Source organism: Polistes canadensis, unplaced genomic scaffold (genome assembly GCF_001313835.1).
Source record: "Polistes canadensis isolate GaletaPanama2010 unplaced genomic scaffold, ASM131383v1 scaffold_10, whole genome shotgun sequence".
Lineage (NCBI taxonomy): Eukaryota > Metazoa > Arthropoda > Insecta > Hymenoptera > Vespidae > Polistes > Polistes canadensis.
Window position 1 is genome coordinate 618,155 of NW_014569557.1, and position 24,732 is coordinate 642,886.

General features: G+C 33.7%; 2 protein-coding genes across 2 annotated transcripts; one reads left to right on the plus strand and one right to left on the minus strand.

The window, feature by feature from the left end:
* The first annotated feature begins 90 nt into the window (after window positions 1-90).
* Window positions 91-2,394, plus strand: LOC106792975 (MIP18 family protein CG7949). The gene is made up of 3 exons (XM_014759513.1): window positions 91-354; window positions 426-505; window positions 574-2,394. Exons 1-3 carry the CDS (start codon window positions 228-230, stop codon window positions 844-846), a joined length of 480 nt encoding a protein of 159 aa, XP_014614999.1. The 5' UTR covers window positions 91-227; the 3' UTR covers window positions 847-2,394.
* LOC106792970 (mitochondrial inner membrane protein OXA1L) lies at window positions 2,107-4,558 on the minus strand. The gene is made up of 8 exons (XM_014759506.1): window positions 4,385-4,558; window positions 4,068-4,308; window positions 3,809-3,988; window positions 3,594-3,737; window positions 3,435-3,520; window positions 2,666-2,932; window positions 2,414-2,576; window positions 2,107-2,334 (listed from the first exon to the last, which is right to left on the minus strand). The coding sequence occupies exons 1-8, from the start codon at window positions 4,442-4,444 to the stop codon at window positions 2,177-2,179; spliced, it is 1,299 nt and encodes a 432-aa protein (XP_014614992.1). The 5' UTR covers window positions 4,445-4,558; the 3' UTR covers window positions 2,107-2,176.
* Between the last annotated feature and the right edge of the window lie 20,174 nt (window positions 4,559-24,732).

Consider the following 24,732-nt stretch of genomic DNA (forward strand, 5'->3'; position numbering starts at 1 on the left):
ATCATTTTTAATACTCTACATATCTTTATATTGGTATCATTGTGTCGATAAGGTAGTCATTCTGCTTACTTATCGTAAGTATATGAGGGCGCCACAAGACTAGCGATACGTAACCTTAAATGTAAAAATTATTCAACATAACATGCTGTTCATAACTTGATCTATCAGTGTGAGTGAAGATTGTTCTGGAAATGTTTATTTTTTATTATCATTGATATATTTACGTAATGACAATGATGGAGAATTTAGAAAATATTAATCCAAAATTATATAAAAAAGTAGAGGATAGACAAATCACTGCTGCTGAGAAAGACGAAGATATCGTTGATGCATTTGATGAAAGAGAAGTTTTTGGTTATTATTATTATAATTTGATATATGTAAAAAGTTTATTGATAATTTAGTTTAATTGAGTTCTATTGTAGATATTATCAGAAATATCAATGATCCTGAACACCCCTTAACACTAGAAGAATTACATGTTGTTGAAGAAAATCTTATAGAGGTAAGGTAATAAACATACACTGTTTATATTTATTTTTCTGGAATAATTGTACGATCATAATTTTTTAGGTTAACGATGCAGAAAATACAGTTGATGTTAAATTTACTCCAACGATACCTCATTGTAGTATGGCAACTATAATTGGCCTCACCATAAGAGTACAATTATTAAGAGCCTTACCGCCTAGATTTAAAGTTTCCGTACAGATAACTCCTGGTACTCATGCATCAGAAGAATCACTTAATAAACAATTAGCGGATAAAGAACGAGTAGCTGCTGCACTTGAAAATTCACATATAGTTGAAGTTATTAATCAATGTGTTTCTGATATTAAATATTAACCCTTTCGCTACGGCAGTGTGCTCCGTCGGAGTGACGCCGCTGTACGGACCACCGTTCCGCCGGAGTAGCGGCACTGAACGGAGCACTGCGCCGAAAAATGTGAAATCGCGGGTCTCCGCACAACTAAAGAAAAACTAAGCTAATTGTGTTTCTTGGCCAAAAACTTGATATAATGGTAACTCTACGACGCTGAATCGAATGGTGCTAATTTTTTGCAATTAGATGGCGCATTTATGAGAAAAAGGGTAAAAAGGGTATAAAAGCCATATCTTAGAATCTACACATTTAATCGAAAAAAGTTTCAAACAAAAGTTGTAAAGAATTGAAAAATACATAAAAAATGTTCTAAGGTATATCTTCGTATTTGCAAAAATAAGCGACAAATATTGGTAAAATTGATTTTAAGAGTGGGAGACAAGCCCCGCCTCTTCTTTGGTCTTTACACGCAAGCGAGTTATTGTGCGTTGTCTTGGGGTCTCTCGGTCGTGAATGCGAGTGCGAGTGAGAAAAGAAATGGATATTTCTYCCTTTCTATTTGTTTAGGCGATAGCGAGTATTTTTGTTTGGGCCATCGATTTTGTTGAGAGTTCTATATTATATTGGGTTGCCAAGAAAGTACTTGCGGATTTTTTCCATAAAATAAAATGTTTTTTTTTAATAACGCTGTTTTTTTTTACTTGTAATGAACTTTCATCTATGATGTTTAGTCCATTTTGTTCGATGACCTTTTGCCATCTCTCTGACAACTTGAAAWTTCYAYGCTCSTAGAAAGTCTGATCTTTTTCGGCCAAAAACTGAAGTAAGTGCGATTTTACAGCGTCATCATCATTAAAAGTTTTACCACGGAGGGAGTTGTCCAGAGATCGAAATAAGTGGTAATCCGATKGTGCAAGATCAGGGCTATATGATGGGTGTAACATTAATATGGCTTTTTTACCCTTTTTCTCAAAGATCTCCTGATCCAATTGCAAAAAAATTAGCACCATTCGATTCAGCGTCATCGAGTTACTATTATATCAAGTTTTTGGCCAAGAAACACAATTAGCTCAGTTTTTCTTTAGTTGAGCGGAGTATCAGGCAGATGATGTCGTCTATAGGCGACGCTCGTACACACAGGACATCGCGCGGATGTCGCCTATAGGCGACGCTCGAAGCGAAAGGGTTAAAAATAATAGTACGTTGAAATTATATTTTTTGAAATATTAAATAAGTTAGCGTGAATCGAGAATGTATAAATAAATTAATACTTAGATTTTTAATAACTATTTATAAATAATACTCAAGTTTTTTCTAAATTTTTACAATTATTCCAACGAATGAATTACTTATTTATTTACTTTTAGTCATTATTTTAGGTTGTAATTTTTGCTTAGTTGGATCATATGAATATGTTTTAACTACAGGACCCCTTCCAGCTTTGTTAAATAGGATTGTATCTGCTTTGTCTCTGTCAGCAATCTGCTTTGCTATACTCATATTTTGCCAAGCTGATAAAAAATATAAAATATAGTTAAAATTAAATCTAAATAGATGAAATATTATTAATTGGTAAAACATTGCTCTTACATTCTTTAATTCCTTTAACTAATCCTTTCTTTGCAATTAAATCATTAGGTTTATGTCTTACCATTTCTGGCAAATTAAATACTTTTCTCATATATTTTGTTCTTAACAGAAAAGTTTGGAGTAAAGAATAGAAGTTAGACATTACCCAGTAAACTAATACAGCCTGCAATTAGATTCCAATTAAAAGGATTGTTATTTCCAAAATGATTAAGAAAGTATTTAATAAAATATATAATATTGGAAAGTACTTACAGAAGAAAATTGTGTTGCAAATGGTAGTGTTATTAATGGCATGCAACGCAAAAAATATCTCATTGCTCCCAGTGTCGCAGCTGCTGCTGTATCTGTTCCAACTTCAATGGTAATGGCAAACGTAATGGATGTTACTAAAGGTAATATGTAATAAGGATCTACTGCACACAAGTTTGTAAACCACCATAGACCACCAGTTTGAAAACTTTCGACTGGTAAGTCGGCCATTCTTCTTAAAGCCAAGACAAAACAAAGAAATAGAGGACCCTAGGAAATATTATAAAATAAAGTAAGTTTGTTTCATTTTCTAATTTATCTCATTGAAGAGAATAAATATTATTTCATATAAAATAGAACCTCCAGTATCCGATGATCTAATATTCGTATGTTCCATTGTTGAAATTATTATCTGAACATTGTTATAGATTTTCCTACTTATGTTATCTATTATCAGAACAAATAGTAGACGACGTAGTAGATCTCTTTTACAATATTATATCTTTTTTATTGCTCCAGTACAAAATTGATATTTAGCACATTTACAACTCGGATGTAATGGCAGTGAAAAGGAAACGCGTAGTACTAATTGTAAGTATTGAATTGAAAACAGGAATATTCTATAAACTAAAAAATGGTTAAAGAGCAGCGGAAATTGTTAGAATATAATTAATTTAATTTTACTTTAACAAGATTCTTTTAATTCGAGAATGATACTAGAGATACTATATTACTTTAGAATAACAATTTACAATGATCAACTATATTATACCTGTACTAACAAAGGACCCAAAGATTTCCAAGGACTCAATCCTTTATCTTTCATGTAGTTATATAATTCGCTTGAATATACTGCAGCTAAAAGAAAAATACAAAATTATTTCTATATTAGTTTCCAATCTAATTAACTAATTAATATTTCAGTTCGTACCATTATAGTGGTCACCACTCATTCTTGCCTCTGACAATTTTTCCTGTAATTTGGTAATTTTCGGATAATACAAACTCATGGTGGCTGCATATCTTTGTGATTTTATTACCAAAGGAAACATGCATGTTCTAACAATTAGAGTTCCTGAAAATATTATTTTTATATTTCAAAGAAATGAAGTATAGAAAAAGAGAGGAGGAGATTTGTTAATTTACCTAGAACTATTGTACCCCACCAAGGTAAATCCATATAAATGTGTATCCATTCCAATGAACTTTGAATAAGACCAATAGGACTGAATCCACCTAATCCTAAACTTTCAAATGCTACTTCGCCATTAGGATGTATTTTTTTAATAACTTCAACAACTTCTTTTACAGGAATAGGAGGTATATCTAAAATGAATGAATGAAAGTATGAAGGTGACTCAAGTTTTAAATAATTTATATAATATTCTACAAATTTTTGTTATACCTGGTATTTCAAATAATTCATTCTCTGTATTGTTAGTTGCATGATTCGTCCAATCAATTCGAATTAATTCTGGTTCTTTTTTCACGCTATTTACAACTGTCTCGTTTGTACTTGCATAACGTACAAAAAAGGCATTTAAAATGTGAGAATTAGAACGGTTCGAATCAAGAAGAAATACATTTTTCGAGGTCGTATGTCTAGTTCTTCGCGCAAGGTGAATTGATCTGCATGTAGTATTACTCTGTAAGAACAAAGTTAAATAACAAAATAATTATCATTCCTAACCTATAATATTAAAAAGAAAGTACAGATTTTACCTGTACAGTGTTTAACTTTAATAGCGATCTGCAGCAATTATTCACAGAGATTCGCAACATTTTGTTAGTTTATTTTATATTAACTCAATTAGTTATAGTTAAAAAAAGGAATAAGTTTCACGTAAAAAAATCTCATACTATTTCGTCCAATCAAATACAAATCATGTATTCATATTCCCATGTGTTATTAGCGGTAGCGTATTTGAGAACGTGATACGAAGTTTCGTCGTTAGATGGAGTTACCGGCTTATTTTTTATATCTTACCATTTTACCGAAAGAGGAGATTCTGATTTCATTTGTTAATTAACATTTGAATTAGTATAACCTTTCTTAACGCTATTCAGTATTCACGTATTTTATTTATAATTAATTTGTGTAATTTAAAAAAATACACAAATATACAGTGTAGTTTCAAGTTCATGAAATAAAGCTAATGAAAATTTACAAAGTTTTGTTTAAATAGAAACATCGAATGATGCACTGTCATGTAAAATGGACGTCCATTGTTGAAACTTGTTAAAGTGTTTCTACAAATTTGTCTGTTTAGTATATAATTTTTGGTTCTCAATCGAGAATTAAATATTCTACTCGATATGTTTTGTTATTGCATCAATTATTGGTAAGTAAAATCAATTTTATTAACACATTCTAGATTGGTAAGATAGTCCCAAGTCATTTCAAATTTTTTAGTCGAGTATAAGTAGGTAATGTAGTTTTACGTCATTTCAAAATCTTTATATAGCTGAATGTTAGTGACATAATTCTACAGCATTGAATATTACATTTTACTTGTTCATTTGTTAGTTCAATTTTACTTATTTGCTAAATGTTTATGAAACATTGTTAATAAAATTATTTTAAATATAAGAAATAAAATAATACGAGAGAAAAAGCATATGAAAACGAAATATCTCGTAACCCGTACGCAATGTGTTAAACAAGAATAATGTTTCAAAGATTTATAGGGGAAAAACAATCGATCGAAATTGATCGCGTTTACGCCATTGGTAGTAGTTGGGAATTGGGCGAAGAAGAGTCACGTGATCGAATCTACTGCAATGACATTCAGTTTGGGCTTTAGGACGTGGGTCATTAAGCGAGACCTACTATTAAAGTACCCTCTCGTACCTTCTTTTCTGCTTCTACAGTTTCTCTCTTCTATCCCGAACGCGTAACTCCCTCACTCTTTCTCACTCCCCTTATTCTCTCTTACTCTTTCTCCCTCCCTCTCTCTCTCTCTCTCTCTCTCTCTCTCTCTCTTACTCTCATTCTTTCTCTTTTACTCTTATTCGAGAAGCGGCGTTGTTGATTTAAGGTGATAATACCTGGCTGCAAGAGATTTTACAATGAAAAAGAAATAAAAGAAGAGTATAAAAAGGAAAATCAGAAGACGGGCCGCTTATAATTACAGATTCGCATTGTCCGAAAACCCTCCTCCTTTCCCTTTTCCTCCTTCTCCTCCAATTTCCCACCATCTCAGCCCTTTTAACCACTGTGCTTCGGTAACGCCTGTCAGTCAGTCGCTTCTTCTCTTTATTTATTTTTTTTTTTTAATTATTTCTTTCTCTTCCTCTTTCTCTTTCAGTCTTGCTCCTTTTCTGTCGTCTCGATATAATTCGATAACTGGACGCTTCTTTGGACCTGCGCTAACACACCAAGGAAAATAAATACCTTACCTCGAAACAGGCTCAACGTTAATCCTAAAAACGATTTAATGCTTTGTTACTTTTTTTATATCATTTATTCTTGATCTTGTTTGATCAGTTACAGTAATACGATTTCTTTTTTTCTACTCTTATTGTGTTAGACATATCACGCGTCGTTGATGAATATTATTATAGATACGTTGAAAATCATTCAATGGTTTTATTCATAGGCACATTGCAAATCATTGACCAAATGTTTCATACATAATATTTTGGAAATCATTGAATCTTTTTATTCATAGACACATATCATTGATTTTATTTACATCGTAAACGATGAATTAATAAAATCTGTCAAAGTGTTTTACGTTTCGTGAAAAAAAAAAAAAAAAAGAAAAAGAAAATTTAATGAATTTTTCTACGATAATATATCTGTTATTTATATTATTATTGTCGGTTGAATTCGAAATCTTATCTAAATCATGGGATACGATAGATCAGACAGAAATGATCGGAGTCGGAAGAGTTCGTTACGAATTTCTTCTCGTTTGACGCGTCTCACGAGGAATTTGAAATTGATCGAGCATCGATCGCAGAGAAACAGAGAACAAGAGAGAAAGAGAGAAAGATAGATATAAAGAGAAAGAGAGAGAGAGAGAGAGAGAGAGAGAGAAAGAAAGAGACTTTGCTTCCTGGACAAGGCTCCCCACTTTACGCGGCCGACAAGTCAGCTACGAAAAAGATAATGGGATCGACCTGCCCGTAAAGGAAGAAGGTAGTGAAGCTGTCATGGAAAAGGGACGACAACAGGTCAGTCCTTCTCTCGCGTCAATGCGTTATCGTCGTCCCTTTGATCGCGCCGATAAACCTTCAAGAAAAGATTTTCATCGTTCTCTTTTGAATCCTGATCGGGAAGACGGAAGAATCAACTTTAAACACATTATTGATTGATCAGGATTATATTTTTGTTTGTACAATACAAACAACTTATGCATTGTAATTATTTAAATAATATATTATACGATTTTATTATAATTTTGTTTGATGGTGGTTTCATTTCAATTTTGATATAATCCATTTTCCCAGATTTTGTATTATTTTGATTCCAATTATAGTAGCCATTATAAAATGTATTAGGTTTTTGCAATGTAATGACTGATTAGTAGTCGAGTTATGGGAGACATAAGAACAAGAGGAGATACTTGCTTGTTCTCTTTTTTTTTTTAAGTATCGTATTAGCAGATATAATCCTTCCTGTTAATGTATATATATATATATATATATCGAATGATCACAAAGATCATCTTTTTAGAAAATCTCAAAAGTACTCTCTTTCTTTCTCTCTTTCTCTCTCTCTTAAGGAATGAACGAACAATTCAATTCGAAGGGATGATCGAGAATTTATCGCGTGTTCCTCTTTCGGTTGTTTTCTTTTTCTAGCTCGTGCGACTTTCACAACCAACTAAGATATATTTGTGAATATTTAGGTGTTTAGAATATATATATATGTATGTGTGTGTATATGAATTCGGTGAATGGCCTATTCATCGTCGCCAGTGTCCAGCAACTTTGAAAAATCTTTTACGAAAGAGATGCGAACGCGTGAGATAGAAGAAATAAGAAAGAATGGGAGAGAGAGAGAGAGAGAGAGAGAGAGAGAGAGAAAGAAAGAGAGTGTGAGAGTGGAAATGATGGGGTGGGTAGGTGAAGGGAAGGAAGGAGGGGATAGGAGAGGGGACGACAAAAGACAGGAACACGGTAAAAGAGAGACATCTTTCTCTTAGGCCACTTTAAATGTCTTTATGAGTTTTGGCTGTTAACACGACCGTAGAAGCAGGTACGGCCTTTCTTTGGGAGAACTGCTTTTCTCGTATCTGTAGGATCTATCAGGTTGCTAGAGTTAGGATCCTGCATTCAAGAGACTCAGATAAAACCATCTTTGTGAGTTTAGAAGTGCGTACCAAATCCTACAACACCCTGTTTTCTCTGTCTTTCTTTAAAGATTTCTATCCATTCTACCGCTCGATTACCTACAATTCTTTGAGAAAATACTTTTAGAAAAAGAACATTAAGCTTACCTTGTAACCTCTTTTCTTCTTTTCTTTTCTCATTTTTTTTTATATCTCCTTTCGAATTTATATTTTATATAGTTCGATCGTTATTATAGATCAACTTCGTATACCGTATACAAGTAGGTATTTGTTTCTTTTTTCTTTTTTAAATTGTTTAGATACCAAACTTTTATGAAATTTTCATGAAAAATTTTGATTACACGGATATTTATTGAAAATATTTAGTATTTTTTGTTAGAACTAAGGTTTCAATTAATTCGATTGCAAATATTACTATATTCTCGCGCGTTGTAATTATTTATTTAATAAAATAATTAATGCGTTAACACAGAACAAAATATAATGTAATAAGAAATAATTTACCGTTAGATGGACATTTTTCGAAAGATTTATAAACCATCTAACATAAGAAATAGTTCTCGCATATATAGGTATACAAGTTTCGCGTTTCTTCCACTTGTTCTTCTTCTTATCCTTTCTTTTCTCGTTTATTTATTTCTTTCTTTCTTTCTTTCGCTCGCGTGTCGGTGTAATCGCAGGTGTACGGTGGAAAGGATAATCTAGAGGAGATACGCGCGGACTGACGGCACCACGTTGTGGGATCACGATGTGTAAAAGGAAATCGCTTTACTTTAGAGTAAATGCTCGGAGACCGGAGAGTCTTACGTGCGTGCCAACCGCTCGTGTGAACCGCGCGTGGTTTCCTTTCATTCAGCAGTTTCTTCATCGAGAATGTCGCACGATTGCTCCCTACGATTGCTCGTATGCAACCGATTATCTTTCCTCAAAGAGTCTCATCTCTGTGAACAAAAAATACTCACGGGAAACATAACCGTCTTACCATTAGATTTTTGTTTAACAATGAAAACGATCAAATGGGATCCTTCCGAGTTCTTGATAACGTATCAAATAGTACCGGACAACGAATACTACCCTTCAACCTTTTTTTTAGTCATTTTATATTTTAATTATTATTATACATGTTTCTTTCTATAGATTATTATTATTCATTGTAGTCGAATAATATACAAAATTTATCATTCGACAATAGACAATACCCACTTACTGTTGACACATTGAACCCTGGGTGCTCACATTACTTGTCTTACGAAAAGAAAAAAAAGCAGATTCTAACTTTAAAATTAATTTTTACGGAGTGATCGTTGATCTGATTATGCACATAACGTTATCCATGTTTTGTTAGAAATTAAACGAATTCAGAACAAATGGTAAACAATATGGCAAGTTTTTTTTTTATCCTCATCAATTTTATTATTCAAAGATACATGACACACACGTTAGAATATCATTCATTATAATAGAATAATTAATATTACATTAACTATATAAGATCTCGTGATCATGATTATTATTTTTTATCAATGAAATAATCATCATTTTTAGGTATAACATAATGAGTTGAAAATGTTTAACGATCCTTTAAGGATGATTATGATGATGATGATGATGATGATGATAACGATGATGATATTAATAAAAAGGCTTATCAAAATTCGAACTATTTGTATTCATTACCGGAAGAAGGAATTGAGTTAAGATTTTGACGAGAGTAGGACGGTTGTCTCGTGAGACACCGGAGACGCGAACTAGCTCACATGGAGGCGGTTGTAGTTATCATAATGCTTGCTTAATGCTCGTCGCGAGCTGAACCTAGTTCGCGTGTAACTAGCATAGCGTTCTTACTCGTGAGACCAACAAGACCTCCCCCTCTCTTCAATGCTCGTTACGGTAGATACACCGATTTACCCGATACACATATACACATACACACATACACACGCGTGCAAGCACCCATCGCTATTATTCCGCGTATTTCGCGTGAGCTTTTGCGAGCACACACACACATACGCACGCACACACATATATTGACGATTCTCGACGAGAATATTCCCACAAATTGGCGATACCCCGCCCTCCTTCGAACTGGGAGAAAAAAAAAAACAACAAGTATTCTGGTCGGCGGAACGTAACGTTGGGTATTAACGAACGAAAATGCGGTTGATACGCGCGGATATACGTATACGTGTACAAGAGAGAGAGAAAGAGAGAGAGAGAGAGAGAGAGAGAGAGAGAGAGAGAGAGAGAGAGAGAGAGAGAGAGAGAAACAACTCTCGGTTGCGGTTTGTTTCTCATCGGCGAGATGCCGCTCGTTATTCGATAGTAGTTGCCAAAATATTTCTTTTACCTTTAACAACGTCTCTTCTCGTTCTCGTTTTTACCGTTATCCCATCGTTATATTATTTATTTTTAAACATTGTCTCAATCTTTTCTATTCCTTAATTCTCCTTGCACGATATTTTATTGATTTAATTTTATTAATTTTCTGTCTAATTATAAACGTTCAATCGTCTCTCGAGATATTATATTATATTTATAATAGGAATTATTTCTATATATTATTACACGCGTGTATGCACTTTTTTTTAATAAATAAATATACGCGCGTGTTATATTTAGTAAAACTGGAAAGATTAATGAAAGTATTGAATAAAATTTATGCGAATGCTTAAAGGATATTAAAAGTCAATTAATCGAGCTCGTTAAGAGTTCTTCTGTTTTTTCTTTTCTTTTTGTTTTTGTTTTTATACGATTAGGAGAACCTTCATCATTTTATATAAGTGTTTTGATATACGTAGATATGCGAAATATCAATCATCATATTCTCGAATATATATATATATACTCGTATTAATATTATTTTATATTGGAATGAACATTTATTAATAATATTATTAATACGATTATCATATCGTTATCTTAGGGTAGAAACGTCTAAGTACGAAACGGCAGGTGAACCAAGGAGGCGTGGTGCCGGATGTGTGTATATCATAGAAAACACGCATTTCCGCCGACGAGAAGTTTCTTGCTGATCGATCTACGTTCCTATCAATCATCGTTACTTCTCAGTTTATCCACCTTTTTTTTCTCTTTTTTTTTCTTTTTTTCAAAATGAAAATGCATCAGTGCCAATTCATAATTCGTTTTTTTCCACTTCCGTTCGAAATTGAATTTAGATTAGGCTGGGATTGATAAGAACAACAAAATAATATTAAGTTCCTTAAATTTTGTCTTTATACGGAGAATTATTAACAATCAAAGAGGATTTATTTAGACAATTTCAAAAGATTACGATGATAATATCATTAAATGGATATTGAATGTACATACTTAATACACGCGTATTATATTTCGATGATCTCTTAAGAAGTATCCGAAGGAAAAGGAAAGATCGATAACACCTGTCGATTTTTTAGCATTTAAAAGATGCACCTGTCCTTTCGTATGGAAGATCCTTCCGCGTGCGAAATCTTTAAACACTGTATTGATGAGATAACTGTGATAGATTAAAATATTTATTTAGAATATTTATTTTTAATAAACAACACACACACAATTACACATTCAATATAAATTATTTATTATGATCAAACCCCAATCCTATAACAAACAATATATCTAAACCAATCAAATATAATACAAATTTATATTATTGATGAGATGAAGACTGATAAATTAGAATATTTATTTGGAATATTTATTTTTAATAAACAACACACACATACAATTAAACATTCAATATAAATTATTTATTACGATCAAACCCCAATCCTATAACAAACAATATATCTAAACCAACCAACTAAATACAAACATATATATTATTCTACAATATTTTTCATTTCTATATAAAATAATAATAATTTCAAAATGTGTGTGTGATTGATTACCTAATTTAAATTAAATAAATAAATCAAATATAAATATATATATATAAAGGGTGCAAGGACCTGGCCGATGAAGGATATCCGCATGGGTAGTTGCGATCTATAGGACGCGATACGGTCAAGAAGCAAAGACGGAAGATATCCTTCGTCTGGCTCGCGTCTCGCCCACATATACACGCACACACATGCACATATATCAAAGGATGCTCGCGCGCGAGCCACTTTGTCACGGGGTATTACGTGTAAGGATGCGGCGCCTATGTTCCTTGCTTTCTCTTCAAGGCGCCCATTACTCGGCTTAATGCACCGAGTTCTCATTTTTATGCCAGACCGATGCACCGTCTCATATCTTCTCTCTCTCTCTCTCTCTCTCTCTCTCTCTCTCCCTTTTTCGTTCTTTTAAAAGAAATCATTATACGGCTAACCGCATATCCAACGCGACACGACGGTCATGGAATTTATGAGACAGCTCATTGAAAGAGAGAGATAGAGATAGAGAGAGAAAGAGAGAGAGAAAGAGAGAGAGAGAGAGAGAGAGAGAGAGAGAGACTCTCCTTTCATTAAACTTCGTTGATGTGACACGAAACACCAACTACCTTCCAAACAATCGATTGTTCCTTATCCAGAAGCACAAACGAAGCTCGTAAAGTCTCTCTTACCTGCCAAATTCAATAACTAATAACTTTTTCTACGTCAAATTATATTCATTAATTATCCACAGGATGCTGTTTTTATTAACCTTTCTTTACGCGTACACCTCTATGCGGATCGGATCCCAGAGATTTATAGTATATTATTACATTTAACTTTTCTTTTCATTTTCTGTTACCAGTAATAATATTGCCAATTATTATACATTCTTTTCTTTTCTCTATTTTCATTTTTATTTAATATTCGTTCTCATAGATCGCGATTATTCATACGAATTTCCTTCATCGATCGGTTGCTTTTTGTATTCTTTATGTAAATCTATATATATAGTTATTTATTTATATAATATAATATTTTAGTCGTTATGTTAATACGTGATTGTTGAAATTAATTATTTAGGATATATACAAAATTGTATTATAATTTACAATATATATAATATAGTATCGTATATTATAATGAATATATAATACATTTTTAGTATAATACTGTTTTGGTCTATGATAATAAAATGCATATGCAATTATTTTTATTTAACAGTCAGTATAATATTTTGTTATTATTATTATTATTGTTGTTGTTGTTTTTGTTGCAAGGGATGTATCGAAAAAGTAAAAGATTTTCTGTAATAGTTAAGCGTTAAGAAGGACGAATAGTAACGTATGGGTAAAACCCGTCGCGGAATGTTTCCTCTTTTTTCGCGTGTGCGTAAATAGGAAAGGGTTCACATTCGCGAGGTGGAAAAACAATTTGAGCCAATTGCACGCACGCAAGCGGGCGTGGCTCGTTAGCGTGCGAAGACAAAGATTCGTTAGCACGCTACAAATCGGTCGCGTATGAATTTAAATTATAATCATTTTCCCTTCGGTCGCAACGGCTCGGCCCACTCGTCGTCTTTTCGCGCTTCCGTCCACGCTTTATAATTATTATTATTAGTTGGCTCGAGACACTCTTTTATATCTTTTATATTTTCTACCTTTCTTATTATTTTTTCCTCCCGTTTTTGTTTTATATTTTTTGTTTTGTTTTGTTTTGTTTTAAATTCGATCTCAACGTGAACTTAAATAATTTCTATGATACGTATACGAAAATAAAAATTTGGAACATCAATAAAGTAATGTTTAATTTATTAACAAACTTTATATAATATCATTGAAATATAATAAATAATTATTATTATTATAAACACGATGGGGCATATACGAAGGGCTGTTATTTTATTTGTCGTTATTGTATTCGTAAAAAAAAATAACATACGTATCCTGTATAAAAATGGGGTGAATTACTGCGAAATGCGTAAATAAAATAACAATAGACGTGTAACGTAAAAAAGAAAGGAATAAAGATTGTTTGAGGTAAGCAGTTGGACGGAACAGTAGAGATAAGAAGGTTTATGCGTAAAAAGGTAAGAAAAATAAAGGGAGCTAGGTAGCTCCTCGTTGTTATTACGTTAAGCGCAATTCGTGTCCATTCGGAGAGGAGGAGGGGGAGGAGGAGGAGGAGGAAGGTATCGCGTACGCGGGATTCGCGATAAGGCATTCGCGATGAGCAAGGTATCCGCAAAAAGGGTTTCCTAAGAGAGAAGATTCCGGTGTATGTGTGTTTCCCCCTTGTACGGTAATACGTGCGAGGTAATCCGCGTGCAACCGCTAGATCGGAATACGCATCGCTTGTTGGCACGACCGGTAAACCGTAAACGTTGGCGCCAAGGAAAAGGATGCCACTTTTCTACACCGTTCCACCTTTAGCCCTATTTGCACTTTCCTTACCCACGGAGAAGACGTTTGCGCGTGTCTGACACGAACGACCATTTCGAGTTCAAGTTTTTATAACCTCCCTATGACTTTTTATTATTTTTATTCTTTTATGGTAACACTGATGACCAAACACCGATTACATATATTTGTTCTTTCACCAAGAATCTAACTAAGTTAACTTTAGATTGAATTATTTTATCTCCGATATGGTATTAGGGTTCTATATATGTAATTATCTAAGGAACCTAACCGATTTCACTTCATTTTTTTCCTTTTTCTTTTTTTTTTTCTTTATTTTTTGTTCAATCTTTTACCCGAGCTTACTCTAAACTCATCATCTTTCTTGTTACATTATACTTCGTATTGAAAATAATCAACTTTTCAAATATCATTTTGTATAATATCAATGAGTAAAAAGATAGATATTCATTCTATTTAAATATAAACAAAAAAATAAGAGAAAATATATGAAAAAATCGATTTAACCGTATTATCCTTTATGAGATTCAATAGTCATTTAATTCCTTATATTAGTATCGTCATTAAATTAATATAAAATCAAATGATAAATTTGAAAAGGATATTAGATTCGATGTAATAACACCGGTTGACAATTCGAAATAGTATGTTTAACGAAAAACGAAAAGGATCGTCCTATATTTCGCGTTTTCCTTCGACCTTTTTCCCTTCGTGTTAACGCAACGACGACGTTGTGAGGAAGAGACAGACGCGTCTACGTGCATCCAACCGACGAGTCGAGAAATAAAAGGAAAAGATGCGTTTCGCTCGTTATTCATCGCGTTGGAAGACGAGGACCCTGGTGGCGTGGATGACTTCTACGTGTTTCGTTCTCTCTCTCTCTCTTTTATTCCATTCCCCCGTTCAGTACCGAAACTCTTCGCGTGTCTGCGCTACTTCAAGCGAACTTCTCAAAAGCGAGTCCTTGTTGACTCTTCTTACGCACATAGGTAGGTCGTACAAAGCTCGGTGGTAGTTATGATTACTCTACCAAACTCTCTTCTTCTTCATCTTCTTCTTCTTCTTCGTTTTCTTTCTCTTCTTTTCATTTTTTTCTTCTTATTTCCGTCGATTTATCTCGTTTCTCGAAAATACAATTAGAAACTTGTTATCGAATACAGAGAGATAGAGATAGAGAGAGAAAGAGAGTACTTTTGATTTAACAAACTATGATAAAAGAGGATTTGTAAGCTTACTCGTGCAAGGTGTGTCGATCATATTAAAAATAAATCTTAACAAAAATAAGAAGAATGTTCTGTTAATATCTGTAAAGTTAGATGATGATAGTTTCTTACGTTACATATATATGAGGATTTTTATATTACGTTACTTTGAATTATCCGATGATAAGATGGGATAATTTACAAACTATTAAAATATCGTATACCACGTAATATATTATCGTGAAAATTCCACAGTTTATAACATAGTGTAAACCGCAACATGTTGAAAATATCTTTTATTTATCATGAATTGTGTATAACTTATTAATACCGATGAAACTTATCTACCATATAATATAAAATAGAATAAAAATAAGAGTAAAAAGAAATAAGATGAGATGAGATTAGATGAGTTTAGAAGAGAGAAGAGAAGCACGTAAGTCATCTCGAAGAAGTTTAGGAAAGTCAGGTCTTAGCTTAGGACGCGTTGCGTCGCGACGCTGCTCTGTTCTGTTCTGCTCTGCTCTGCTCTGCTCTGGTCTCTCTTCTTGTTCTCGTTCACGCGACGCTCTCGGGGTGGCACGAGTCAACGAAAGGGGGAAGTGTGACGGTAGCCAAGTCCTCATTAGCGCATTCCGCTGCGACGCCCGCGACTCAAAGCGTCGTAAAAACGGTTGAGATGTAGCGAAGCAAAGAGCGAGGTGGAACGAGTAGAAGAACGAAAAAGATAGATAGATGGATAGAGAGGGAAAAAAAAAACAAGAAAAAAAGAAAGAAAGAAAGAGAGAGAGAGAGAGAGGAGGAAAGGGTGAAGGGGGAAGGGGGTGGGAGGGAAAATGAAAGAGAAAAAGAATGAGAAGGGGTGGGGTGGGGTGGAATCGGAGCGTTCAAATGCACCCACCCTGCGATCTGGAAGAGACTGCTAGTTGGATGGTGAGGAGGTGGTGAAAGAGGAGAAGAAGAAGAAGAAGGGTGGGAGGGTAGGACGTGTGTGGTGGTACGTACCTTCTTCCTCGTAGGTTCTTGCTTCCTAAGCCAGCTCTAATATCATCGCGTATCTCGATCTATTCCGAGCAACCAGTTGAGAGAGGTTCTCTTCTCGACGATATTCGTCCGCCTCGTTGATTTCTTGGAACGAACATTTGCACCGTTCTCGTGGATTTCGTCACAATTTTCTTTTTATCTATTTTTCCTAAACTCTATCTATCAATCTATCTATCTATGTATCTTTTATTTATAAGATCGTCATCTCGTCGTTCTTTTCTTATCACGTAATCGAATCTCATCTTATTTTCTTACTTTTTTCTTCTTCTTCTTTTTTTACTTTAGATCTTCGACTATTATAAAGAATTGGGTATTATATTATTTAGATTCGCGTTTTATTTAAACAAAAATTAAGATTAATAAGTAATACATTGTCATCGTTTTTTCATATATCCGAATAAAATAATCGAAAAGTTAACTAAAAGATAATTAAAGAAGTTACGTTAGTCGGGGAGAAAAGATCTCTCGTTGCGAGAACGAAACGTCTCGTCCGAGAGAAATCCGAGTGATTTATGAAAGAGAAAGAGAAATAGAGAGAGATAGAAAGATAGATAGATAGATAGATAGATAGATAGATAGATAGAGAGAGAAAGAGAAAGAGAGAGGAACTTTGTGAAGAGAGTTTGTAGAAAGGGTTTGTAACCGCGACGAGATACGAGACGCTCTTCGTCAACGTGTGTTCCTTCTTCTTCTTCTTCTTCGTCGTCTTCGTCTTCGTCGTCGTCCGGAGGCTTTAAATTCATGTTGCGTGAGAGTGTTTATAAATACGGAAAGCCCAGTGGATTTGTCAAGTCGTCCTCTCGTCTTTTCGACGAAGAAGCGTGGAAAATAAGAGAAACAGAGAGAATAGGAAAGAACGACGATGAGGGGATGAGGAAGGGTGAGGAGGACAGGAGGGGCAGGGGGAGGGGAGGGGGGTAATAATACGACGAGATACACGTGTCACGGATGAACGCATAAAGAAAGTAACGTTCCGTGATCTTTCATTAATTTCTTAGATTTTGATCGATACCAAATCTATTGAATTGTTTCCTTCTGTTGGTGTTAAGTACAGATCTAAAGTATCAATAATTTGTCGATACTTTACTTTTATTTATTTATTGTATAAATATAACGAAAGAAATATTTTCGTATTAAAGGCTTTTGTATTTGATGAACACCCCATATGAGACGATAGTATACGACGGGGTTTGATATTTATGACATGTAATATATATTTATCTTAGGATTTAATAATTCGTTAACTCTGTGACATCATTATTAAATAGATGAAAATTTATTAAATATTTGTACGAAAATGATATATTATTATTATTTTTATTTTTATATTCCAAGGATTATTTAATTAATATTAAGGATAACTTTTTTAACTGAAATTATGTGTATCGTATTTTATGCAGAAGAAAAATGATTATTTTGAATTTTTGATTGTAATATTGTTTTGTTCCATCCAATAAAAATTTATATTTAAATATATATATATATATTTACTTTTCATTAAAAAAGAAAATTATATTAAAATTTATATTAAATATTTATTATAACATATTTTTCTCTATTATTATCATCCAGGTTGGTAACATTTTTAGATCGTTAATTGGCTACGCCAACAAAAAGTCACACATTTACGTGTGCATGTGTTTTACGTGACACTCTACAGATTACAAAAATATCATCCACTTTTCTTATTGACACGAACTAACGTGGGCGTTAAAATTTTCGTTCGATGAACTCTCGATGATCTACGAAGATGGATTTACGTTGGGCGGAAAATTAAAAGGTTGCGTTGGGTGTTATTACACGTTGCATTACTATAAGTAAATAAATGCGTGTGTCTAGTTAAAATCGTTGTATCGTTATCTTGACGATGATGAAAGTTTCGATAGATCGGTTGAGATTATTCCTGCTTTATTAGCCATTCTATTAAATATCGTTTTAACGAGCATAAAAGAACATGGATATTTCGTAACTATATTTGCGTGGTCGTTCGATTTCATTGGCCTATTTCATTCGGTAAAAAAGAAAAAAATAATGTGAATTCATTTCTTTAAAGCGTGCTCATAATCATATATTAAGTATAAAATATTCGCGACACATACACACACACATATACAAACACACACACGCGCATATATATAAACATTTTATATAATAATTCTAAGATTGAACGAGTATTATACTTACTTCTGTACATTTACCTTCTTTTTTATACAATTCATGGAAACAAGATAAAAATTTATCCTTGAAAAACTACATTGACGGGAATTTAGATCGCATTTATTTCATTCTCTCTTACTTTCATAAATATTGTAACTAATACATCAAGATTATCGCGATTTTTACATTTATATAAACCAAGGATTTATATCGAATAAATATAACGAAAGAGTATCAATATTGTCTCGTCTTAAATCTCGTCAAAGTCTCTCTCTGCGTGTTACTAAGATTCTATGAAAAAATACAAGATACGGTATAAGAGTTTATTTTTTTAATAATAATTAATCATATTTATCTTTCTCGATAAAAATCAAAATGCACATAATATATATTGTTTTTTTTTTTCGTAATAATATCTAATCGTCTTTAGATTCACAAATTTTTCCTCTTTTATTTTTTCTCACCCCGTCCTGTCATTCCCCCCTCGCTCCCCTCCCCGTTGAGAATCGAGAAGAAATTATTTCAATCTGTTACGCAAACCCATGTGATCATCGGCACCCCAAACATTATCGTTGCCTTCTGTCATGGACAAAGTGGTTAGAACGGGCCGTGCAAATGTTTGCGGTCGTATTTGTTCGTGATCGGTAGGCAGACATAAGCCAGTTTGTACGGTTCCATGGGCCGATTCCATTCCCCGATCCAAGCCAGACGATACCAGACGTAAACTCGCGAAGGGTTGGTTGTTTGGTCGTGTAATGCGCCACGATTACAGGGGACAACAACCCCTTGAACGAAAGGCGCTTAAATATTGCTTTCGATCGAACGAGGATGCTCGTTAGCTTCCGTCTTTTCATCTTTCCGCCTCTCGTTTTGCTGGTCTTTGACATTTTACGACGAGCCTAACATGAAGCTTACGTTTCACGATAATCTTGCACCTATTAAATTAGATCCACTAGCTTCTTTTATTTTCTCTTTTTGTCTCTCTCTCTATCTAACGATGTGAATATACGTTTTTAATAAATTAACAAATTGTTTGAAATATATTTTTTGTTTTAATAAGTAAAAATATTTGATTTCAAGGAAAAAGACAACACGCGACGAACGCGCGTATCGAAGTAAAAATAAATATAAAAATAAGTATTACATTTGTGTATTATTTATTATATCCGATATAATATAAAGATTATTGCTATTTATAGAAAACTCTTATTTATTTAGAAGAAAATTATAGAATTTGAGTTAATCATTTTAGTTTATGTATGTGTTCGTAATTATATTGAACGATAGAATAGAAAAAAGAAAAATACGATTGAAGTTTAAAAAATTGTTCTAACAACGTTGTAAAGTTGATTATTTCTAAAGTATCGTTCATAGGGTAGAGTAAAGTATTGTATTATAGAACTGATGATGGCTCGATTCTCAAACACGAGAACCTACGTATACGTCTCTATAACGGCTTGTAAATACCACGTCCTTGTTTTCACGTCGTCCTGGAGAAGAAGTCAGTTTGTCGAGGAGAGAAACGATGATACTTTCGTAAGATAAAAAGCTATAGAAAGTGGGCAAGGCTTCGTATAAACGGCTGAACAAAGTGCTCAGTTTTATCACTTTATTGGTTTACTGCTGGAAGGCACCGACTCGAAACGCCTTCCCTTTCCCTTTTCCTATTCAACCGGTCACAACAATAAGTCGAGATTTCGTACTACTCGGCACAATATTGGCTGTCATAAATTTTCTAAACTTTAGTGGTTAGGAAAAGACTATTTCAGTTTTATATTAGAAAACGGTAAAAGTTTCTTTACAATCTTTTTCAAAAAATAAAAAAAAAAGGAAAAAAAAATATCTTCCTATAAAACCTTTCTCTATCTCGACGATGATGATTTTTCTATTACTACGAAAATCATTTCTATAATTAGGTTCTATTATATTCTTTAATCGAATAATTTAATAGTCCGGAGGAATAAATGAACAAACGATAACAAAAAAAATATATACTTCGTTCTTAGGTGTTTATCCACAATTGTATCGACGATTAATCGACGAAAAAAAAAAAAGAAAAAAAAGAAGAAGACACAAAAGAAAAAGAAAAAGTGTGGACAGTATAATAAATCAAAATAATTTGTAACATATGAAATTATTGCTTAATCGTTTCTCATTTAATATAACTCGAAAGATTGACTTAATCTTTAGATTCAAAGGCTTAGTTCCGTGATGTACGATTTCGTGCGATATTAATTGCACTGCTAACGGCATCCGCCTTTTTACACTGGGCGAACCGACGGTGCGCGGGCCCGTGTAAAAGGGAAGAATTATTGCCACAGGAAATTCAATCAGTGTGCCTTATCCCTTCTCCTCTTTTGCTGCTTGATGCTCGCGTTGATTTTCCAGCGTGTAAGCAGGGAGCTCTTTCACTTTGTATTTCTCTCTTTCCTCCTTTTTCCCTATTTCCTTCTTTTTTTCTTTTTTTTTTCTTCTTCATTCTTTTTTTCTTTTCTTTCAGCCCTTTTCGTACAATTTGGTAGCGTACGCGTCTTCGTTAAAACCACTCGAATCGGACAGGCACAATGACGAAAGAAAGAGAGAGAGGGAGAGAGAGCCCTTATCAATGTGTGCCCAACACGCGTAATTACGTGAAAAAGTGATAAGATCGATCCTGGTGTTATCGTTCCGATCACCCTTCGATTTCATGCCGTATCGATTCATCGAACGGTGCGACGACGCGCACTTACCAACCGATTCCGATCGCATCGAAGGGTGCGGCCTATTCATGCCAGGGTGAGAACATAGTTTGCGAAAGGATAGCCCTGCTTCGTTAACGAAGTAGTTGAGAAATTTTTTTTTCTACCTTCTTCTTTACAAATCTTTCTTTTTTTTTTTTTTTTTTTTTTAAAACGATTATGTTTTATCTTATTAATCGTAGAGTATACGATAGAACAAATGTTTATTCTTACGATCGTATTTTATTATTTTTCGCGCAAGCGTATACGGGGAATTTATATAATATATATATTAAATTATATAAATATCGTTGAAACTTTTTTGTCGCATAAAAAATAATCGAATGATACGCGTACGAAGATATTTAACGCTTCGAATTTGGGATAATTTGTAATTTATTTAGTTGTTGTAAATACGAAAGAGCTAGTTCGTGGGCGACGAAGTTAGTGGTTGTGGTTGTGGTGATGGTGATGGTGGTGGTGGTGGTGGTGGTGGTGGTGGTCGTCGACGACAACGGGCCCATTTTCCCACAGTTAATAAAGCTATTAACTTATCTCCGAGCTGAAACTCATCCGGATAGGTATCCTTCGTGTGCTCACCGGTGAATATAATTCAAGTTGTCGTCTTATCCGACGGACATCTACGGGGACCAGTGCGAACTCTATGGGCTTTTAGGTCGCCGAGGGATTTTTATTCTGTGGTCGCGTGGCATTTTACCTATGGCCACGCACGTACCTAAATGTATGTATATATATATGTATATATACATCTCCAACGTTAGTAGAAAACATGGAGGGCTTTCAAAAAGAGAAAAGGGCCATTGTCGTTCGTTTAAGGATGCCACGGTTAAACGTTATCCGATGAGCTGTCAGAATCGATAAAGACACTTTCATGTCTCTTTCCTTTGACTTCCTTTTTCCTTTAAAACAACAGGTTTAGGTAAGAATCGAAAACTCGCGTGAAAACTTGCTCGCGACAAAGCGATATCTTCTTAGCTCTCGTAAAATGGAAAAATTTACTACACGAGAGATCCGGTAGAGAACGAACGGTTGTGAAACGATTCGGTTCGGTAGATTATTAAATTTCGTATCTGTTAAATCTTCGAGAACGTTATTATCTATCTTTTTTTTTTTTTTAATCTTTTTCAAACTGTTTCGATCGTTTTATCTCTGTATTCTTATCTTTTTAAATAAATAAAATAGCCAAAAATACAAAAGATAAAGAATAAGAATAAGAAGAAAAAGAATATTTGTTACGGGGTTGCCGAAAGGTAGGTTAAAATTTCTTAGAACCATACGACCGAGTGTAAACGTACGTTTGCAAACGAGAAACGTCTCGACCATGGTCGCTGGTGCCACTTCATAAACGTTGGAATTATCAAAAGAATCTTTCATGTCCTCTTTCGAATCCTTTGAACCGCTTAAAATCATCGTCTTAGGGGTGAACGGGATAGTCGAGGACGGCGGTTGCCTTTGACGATTTTGTATTCCTTCGGAATAGCCGTAACACGTAGCAAACTATAGGTAGCAAGGTTCCGGTAATCCGACCATTTACATGTTGAGCCGTGAAAATGTGTCCTTCTTAAATATCATTATAGCCAGCTTGAGAACATGGCCACACTGCTACTTCTCTTCTCTCCACTTTTCTCCTACTTTATTTTTTTTTCTTTCTTTTTCTTTCTTTTTTTCGTTCTCTCTCTCTCTCTCTCTCTCTCTCTTATTCCCGTTTTCCTGACTATGAAAAAGGACGAAAGGTAAAATGGTATTGTTCAGACGAATCCGAGGATAAATCCATGTTTGGTAATAGGAAACTATAACACGCGTACGTCCCTGTTAATCTGTTCTTTTTAATAAAAGTTTTCATTCGACGAACAACTAGAATATATATACACATATAAATATCTATAGATGCATGTGTAGGTGGCTTGTCAAGTATACGACAGGGGGAATAGTTGTCTAATACGATTATCGATACACATAATTTTCCTCTACTTCTCTTATTCCCATTTTCCAGGTGTCGAATTAGATTTTACTAATCACGTACGTGATTCACAATCCAAATACACGAATTTTATTAATATAATATATTCTTTTACACGCGCTGATCGTAATCAATTTCAATATTACAAATATTTTATTGAAGTATGGTACCTATTAATCAGTATTGATTAATGTGCAAACTTTAAAAATTTAAATTCATTTTATCATTTCCAAGTTTCAAATGAAATTTTTTTAATACGAACCTGATTTACAATCTAAACACGATTTTCGATTAATATACTCCCTCTTTTATTTTATATTTTCAATATAATAAAGATATTTTATTTAACTACGTTGTTATCCCATTAATCAGCATGTCGCTAAAGTATTAAAAAATTTATCTTGATTATTTTGCAGATTTATTTTATTGTTAAAATAAATAATGAACTCGTTGAAATATTCGAAACGTCGGAGAAGATTCCAAAAAATTGTAGATTTAAAGTATACATCTGCATATATGTATAATACATATATATATATAATATATTTTTTCAAATCTGTAGATAATTTTAGAATAATTAGCAGACGATGAGCGAGCATATTCGAGCGAAAAAAAAAGATCGAATAGATAAGGTAGAAACGCATGAGCGAGAGGCAAAGTAACTAGAGGTTTGTTGAGAATGGCTGATTCGATATCTGTGTTAGTATACATATATATATATATATATATATATATACTCTTTAATGTAAAATGTAGCATAGGTTGGATTTTACAAGGTGCTCGGTCGTTGGTCCGCAAGCGAAAAATTTCTTCTTTTTCACTTAATGAAATAGTTTGTTTGGCTTTAACCAGACGATCTTATCAGACCGGCAGACCATTTTTTTCTGCTTGAGATCTCACGAACGGGAGCAGAAAAGAGAGAAAAAGAGAGAAAAAGAGAGAGAGAGAGAGAGAGAAAGAAGCTCGAGTCGCGTTACGTAGTTGAATTCTCGATTTCCATGGAGCACACCATAGGGCGACCGGTCGATCGAGACGGGAAGTGGAGAACCGTTAAAATGTAAACGGAAGGAGCATACAAACTAACCGGTAGGTTCGTACTCCACGATTAAACGCACCGCACTCGCGGAAAATCATTACAATCAAACGATTTTTTTTGACGTTATTAAGTAATACAACGTTAGGGTTGAAGAAGTGATCGTTAATTCGGAAAATGACTAGCCAAATCCTGAAATAACTATATTGACGTGTTTAAATATAAAAGAAGAAGATATTATTATGTATTTCGATTAGTTGATATATGAATTTATCAAATGTTAATAATTTAAAAGTATTTGTAGAATAGATACGATAGAACAGCACGATTGACGGAAGATTGGTATGTTCAAAGAGTATAAA

Bases quoted from the DNA above. Each gene is read 5' to 3' on its own strand.
- LOC106792975 (XM_014759513.1), top strand. From the start codon at position 228: ATGACAATGATGGAGAATTTAGAAAATATTAATCCAAAATTATATAAA. The intron at 355-425 runs GTTATTATTATT...GTTCTATTGTAG, and splicing joins TGATGAAAGAGAAGTTTTTG to ATATTATCAGAAATATCAAT. The intron at 506-573 runs GTAAGGTAATAA...ATAATTTTTTAG, and splicing joins TTGAAGAAAATCTTATAGAG to GTTAACGATGCAGAAAATAC.
- LOC106792970 (XM_014759506.1), bottom strand. From the start codon at position 4,444: ATGTTGCGAATCTCTGTGAATAATTGCTGCAGATCGCTATTAAAGTTA. The intron at 3,521-3,593 runs GTACGAACTGAA...TTTTTCTTTTAG, and splicing joins GAGTGGTGACCACTATAATG to CTGCAGTATATTCAAGCGAA. The intron at 2,933-3,434 runs GTATAATATAGT...AATATTTCCTAG, and splicing joins TGGGTCCTTTGTTAGTACAG to GGTCCTCTATTTCTTTGTTT.